The 5,083-nt window shown below is 43.2% G+C and overlaps 1 protein-coding gene across 1 annotated transcript in view; it reads left to right on the forward strand.

The window, feature by feature from the left end:
- Positions 1 to 5,083, forward strand: part of LOC106815919 (nuclear pore membrane glycoprotein 210-like) — a 35,921-nt gene that overhangs the window by 4,262 nt on the left and 26,576 nt on the right. The window contains exon 2 of the mRNA XM_014820456.1: positions 1,081 to 1,223. Coding sequence (XP_014675942.1) covers positions 1,081 to 1,223 — 143 coding nt within the window. The remainder of the gene's footprint in view (positions 1 to 1,080; positions 1,224 to 5,083) is intronic.

The following is a 5,083-nucleotide window of genomic DNA, read 5'->3' on the forward strand; positions in this document are numbered from 1 at the left end:
AGACTGAGTGAGTGAACCCAACAGTCAACTTGTGACGAGTTTTAAAAATAAGCACTCGTATTACAAATAAAGTTGAGAAAGTCAGAAACCATAGAAAATGGAACATTTGAAAGTACCTCCCTGAAAATTCTTGGACTTGGTTTATGTGTGGGGACGTCAGTCCAGTTGCTCTGTATCGCTCGGATGTGTTGGTATGAATTGAGACTGAGAGCGATATAATAATATATAGTGTTCTCGGAGTATAAACCATTTTTCATTGCGCAAATACTGGGCCACAAACAATTCAGAGAAGTCAAAGTAGATGTCCCTAGTATAGATGACACGTTGTCTGTCTGTCTAAACTCATGTTACTTTTGTGTAATGCGAATATATTGTATTGGTTATACGTGTCAGGCTAATGCTTTAGGACTCCTGTGAGTCGTACAGCTGGCATAGGATGAAAGCAGTCTGCCCGCTTGCACGTGCTGTCGCTTTGTTTACATACAAGACTCTGCCTCTGTTGGTTAGCTTATCATGTAGTGACTCGCTCCGCATTTGCACATACATTCCCATCGCAACACGCAACGAAAGTTTCTTTAAGCAATAGCTGAAGAATCCTGAAAGATTTGTAATACATGCAACACCTCAGTAACGGGGTCAACTCCCTGCAGCAACCTGACTCAGCACACTATTGTTTGACAGTTGCTTCATTCACACCTGCATGAAATACACCATGCATATACTGACTGAGTGGTAGCGCATTTGGTAGAAGTGATGTTCACTTCCTTTAAATTAATAGCATTGAAGTATTGCCAATAACGAATTTTATTCCAATAAGCCATATTTGTTAAAATAGGTAGGACTTATTGCAAAATACAGTAATGGTGTAGAGAGTCATCGTGTACATTGTTGAATAATATGGGTTAGATTGATAATAAAAAAATTCCATTAATATTTATATATTTGCATGTTTTGCCTGTGCGCTGCTTCACAAATCGTGGATTTTCATGCTATCAAGGGACGACTGGTTTTTTATGTTAATGTTTCTGCACAGCATATGTCTGGATTAGCTTAAAACATTTTTGCCTTTGTTGGATGCAGGCAATCATCAAGGCCAGATGTCGCGACTGTTACACCTATCGATCCTGAGCCAGGAACATCTTGTGCTACGAAAGCTATTGTGTCTTCAGTCTGGAAGCAACCAGTTCGAATGACCTCAATCATACTGGGTCAAGAAACAGGTATTACAGCATTAACCCATGTTACTCTAACACAGCAAATGTTTAAGCCCCTCATTTAATTTGCTCTTTTTAGTTTACTACCATAAATTTTGCACATGTTTTTAGGGACTGCATACATGTAACCTACAACTGTCAATCAATATCCTTAATAATAGTCATCCCATATCATGCCCAATATGTAAAAATGGCAAAGTTAATGCCAAGTGAAAGCAATGAAGACGTGCATTCAGATCATTGCAAATTTTTTTTACATAAGTAGCAGATAACCCGTACTATAAGTTCGCCGAATAGCGGAGAAAGGTTCGTGTTAAAATAAACGCTCCCCAGGTCTTTCGGAACTTAGCACATTTCCCGTCCTAGATGGCTTATCTTAGCGAAAGTGTTGATACTCCACCAGAGGGCTCGGAATTCAACAGCCAAACGCACTGACGGCCAATTGCCGTCGGTGCCCGTTTTGTTTTTATCAAATGCGCCGTAACTGCCCCTGAAAATCCAACGCCGACCGACGGCAGTCACCTGCCTTGCCCTTTTTGTGTAATTGCCCGTCGTGCCGTTTAATCTAAGCTGGCCCTAGTTTCGTGTTTTAGCTCGAGTCATACAATAACGTGCGTGCGCGTGTGCTGTAGTTGCAATGACGAGCTTGAAACCCGATAGCATACGGCACAGGAGGGCTAGAGACCAGTAACAGAGCATCGAGAATGTAGATCTCGTTCCACCTCGATATGCGGCAATGTAAAGAGTTATCTTGTGCACACTTGTACCTCCTTCCATTAGCATGAGGGGGGGTACAGGGTCGGTGTTACGGCGTGTAAGCTCTACATCGGAGCATATTTGATAAGATAACAGTTAAGATAGCAAATAGAGCGTATCGTTGGATCGTGTATGCTAATTTTAGTATACTGCAGTTCTTTCGCTTTATTTCTACAAAAGTCGGCCTTTGCGTGGCCCTTCTCAAATTTTAGAGTTGCTTGGTGGCTCTTTTAAAATTGACCTCTGTGGCCCCTTCCATTTTAGAGAATAATTGCGAGAGGAGTTCTCGTAGTGGTTATCTCACACTGCCCTAACTTAATATAAATGTATTCCTCATTGGGCCGGTTGTCTCCCGCGCAGCTTAATTCGAGCCCCTGGCTTGTACCAGATCCTAATTCTTTTAATGTTTTCGCCAATGTTCTCGGGACAAAACCCTGGCATCCACTTGGAACTTGAAAAGTTATCCTGCGCTGGACCCGCTAAACATTTATCTTAAAGGACAATATCGTCATCAGCTTGTTGTCCTGTATCGAATCAAAAATTATTTGGACTCGCAATAGAAATAGAATAGCAGTCACATCATTGAGAAGGCGAACATGAGACATGATTGACTGCACTCAAGTTCTAGTTCTGGGCTTACTTGTGTAGGATCGGTTGTTTTCAGAAAGATTAGTTTTAGCGATTGTTGAAATAGTAAATCGTAGAGTTAATGGTATATTAATATAATTTATCAAGCTGATGTCAATACATTTTTAAGCAGTGTTGCGAAAAAATTAAATCGTACGCGGAGTCGTCGGAGTCAAATACTCCCTGTGATTTACCTTGTCGAGACTCCCTGAGTTTGACTATTAATGTGCAGCAGATCCGTCGTGGCTCCCTGAAAAATTTTGCCATACTAACTATAGGTTTGTCGCGAAGGCACGTCCTGCAGCGAATTACTGTATTTTTTTCAGGCTAATGCTCAAAGAAAATTTGGCCGAGGAGCGTGCAAACTGCATAATGCTTAAAAAACATAGTCTGCACAATTGCGTTCTATTGGTGTTAATAATCTTTAATTTTGAACCTCAGACTGCACGACTCCCTAATTTGCGCATCTCTTTTTTGAGGGCGATAAGGGAGTCTGTTGAACTCCATTGGTTCAAGAAGGAATTAAAGATTCACATGACCACGTCATGAGTAAGGAAAGTACAGTTATCACTCAAAGACTAATATACTAAACTGCTGTAAGATGGTTTCTTGTAACAGAAATAATTAGGAAAATGTCAAGAATATAACCTCTGAAAGAGAGTTTTGTGGTTGCTGGTCAAAACTCCGAGATGTGGGGTGCACCCCCTAGTTATGACTCATGTATTGTGGCACTACCTTTTCCAGCCCAGTGTAGTTTTTGTCTAGTTGTGGAAGAACCTGCATAAAATAAATCATAAAAACTCATAGCTTTCTTAACTCATCTTAAATGAAAGTAGTTTGCGTTGCTTTTGGTAAAAGCAATTAGTTTACTGGGAGGGATGTGTATGATTTTTATCAACTATCTTATCAATACATGTTAGCAGACTACATTTCTAATTAAGGTAAATCTATAATTACATTTATCTTGGGCAATACTTGTGAAAGATAGCTTGATGGAGGAAATGCCAATATATGGTAAGATAGCCGACAAATCAAGAGTTATAACAATTGTACAGGTATTTGTTTATTCGAGCTCTCGTAGTCGTGTGTTTGTGTGTTCGTAGTGTTTCGCTGCGAGTAGCTCGATATTAGCGGGCGTCAGGCAAGCGAGGCCGAGCACAGCCAGCGCAGGCGGAGCCAGCAGCGCAGCGAGCCAGCCAGCGCCAGCGGAGCCAGCGAGCGGTGCATGGAGCGTGCAGGCACAACGAGCCGTGCTAACGAGCGAGCAACCATCCAGCTCTAGCGATGTGTTTGGTGAGGAGTGGAGCCAGCTCCGCAGCAAGCAGTCAGCAGGCAGCAGGCAGCGAGTGGACGAGCCAGCTGCGTAACACATACACGTTACATGGGAAGCCGTGGTACATCGTCAGTACGCACTGGTCGTGATATGCGTCGTTATCATGTGTTCGTGATCGTATGGCATATTATGGCGTATTCGACTGCTGGTAGTTATTGCTAGCTCTCCTGTTGAGTTGCAGCTCTGTCTATGGTTAGATTTTTGTGTGACTAGCGGCTTTATTTTCTCTGTCGAGTGGTCAGGTACTAAGCGTGCGCACGTCCATCCGTTGACAAGATACATCGTCTAGAGATTGTTAACGACCACCCCGAGCCTCTTCTTGAAGATGACTCCAGAGCTTTTTGAGCTTAAGAGCATTGCAATGATCAAGTAATGGTTTTAACAGAAATTGTGTTGAAGTGTGACTTCACTATCGTCAGGGCCCCATAATGAGTAGTATAATGTGCTGCAACTATAGCTTTCATATGTCAGTTATGAGTTGTGTGGAACAGAAGTACAATCAATTCTTCTGTCTAGTGCATTCAAGAAGTACTGATTGAATAGGGTAATACTGGAGGTTGATTATGATATATTGCAGATAAAGCGAATATTATGAAGTAAGTTAATCTGTTATTCAGTGTTCAGTTGTTCCCTATTTTATGTACAAATACTTTTGCAGAATGATACTTTCTCAAAGCCTGGAGGTTAGGGGGCGGGGGGGGGGGGGGGGGGGGGGGGGGGGGGGGGGGGGCGTGAGGGGAGGGGGGGGCGGGGGCGAGGGGTGGTTTGTGTGGTGCGGTGGGGCGGGGGGGGGGGGGGCGGTGGGCGGGGGTGGTGGGAGAGGGGGGAGGGGGGGGGGAGGTGGGGGGGGGGGGGGGGTAGGGGGGGGGGGGCGGGGGGGGGCTTTTCAGTGGAAACTGACTTTCAAAACACGGGATTCAGGCCAGGATAATTATGTGATGCAAACAAGTGTACTCAGGTACGGTTGAAAAGCATCAACAAGTTGTATAATAGAAGGTTACTTACATTCATTTCTTTAATAGAAATCTAGAATTGCGAAAGAGTTGTCATTGCTTTCATTACGTATAGGGAGGGTGGTAAAAATGCCTTAGAAGAAAATAAGCATGTTTGTAGGTGTATAAGTATCATGTAGCAAAATGTGTTCGCAGTCCAA

Source organism: Priapulus caudatus, unplaced genomic scaffold (assembly GCF_000485595.1).
Source record: "Priapulus caudatus unplaced genomic scaffold, Priapulus_caudatus-5.0.1 Scaffold30, whole genome shotgun sequence".
Lineage (NCBI taxonomy): Eukaryota > Metazoa > Priapulida > Priapulimorpha > Priapulimorphida > Priapulidae > Priapulus > Priapulus caudatus.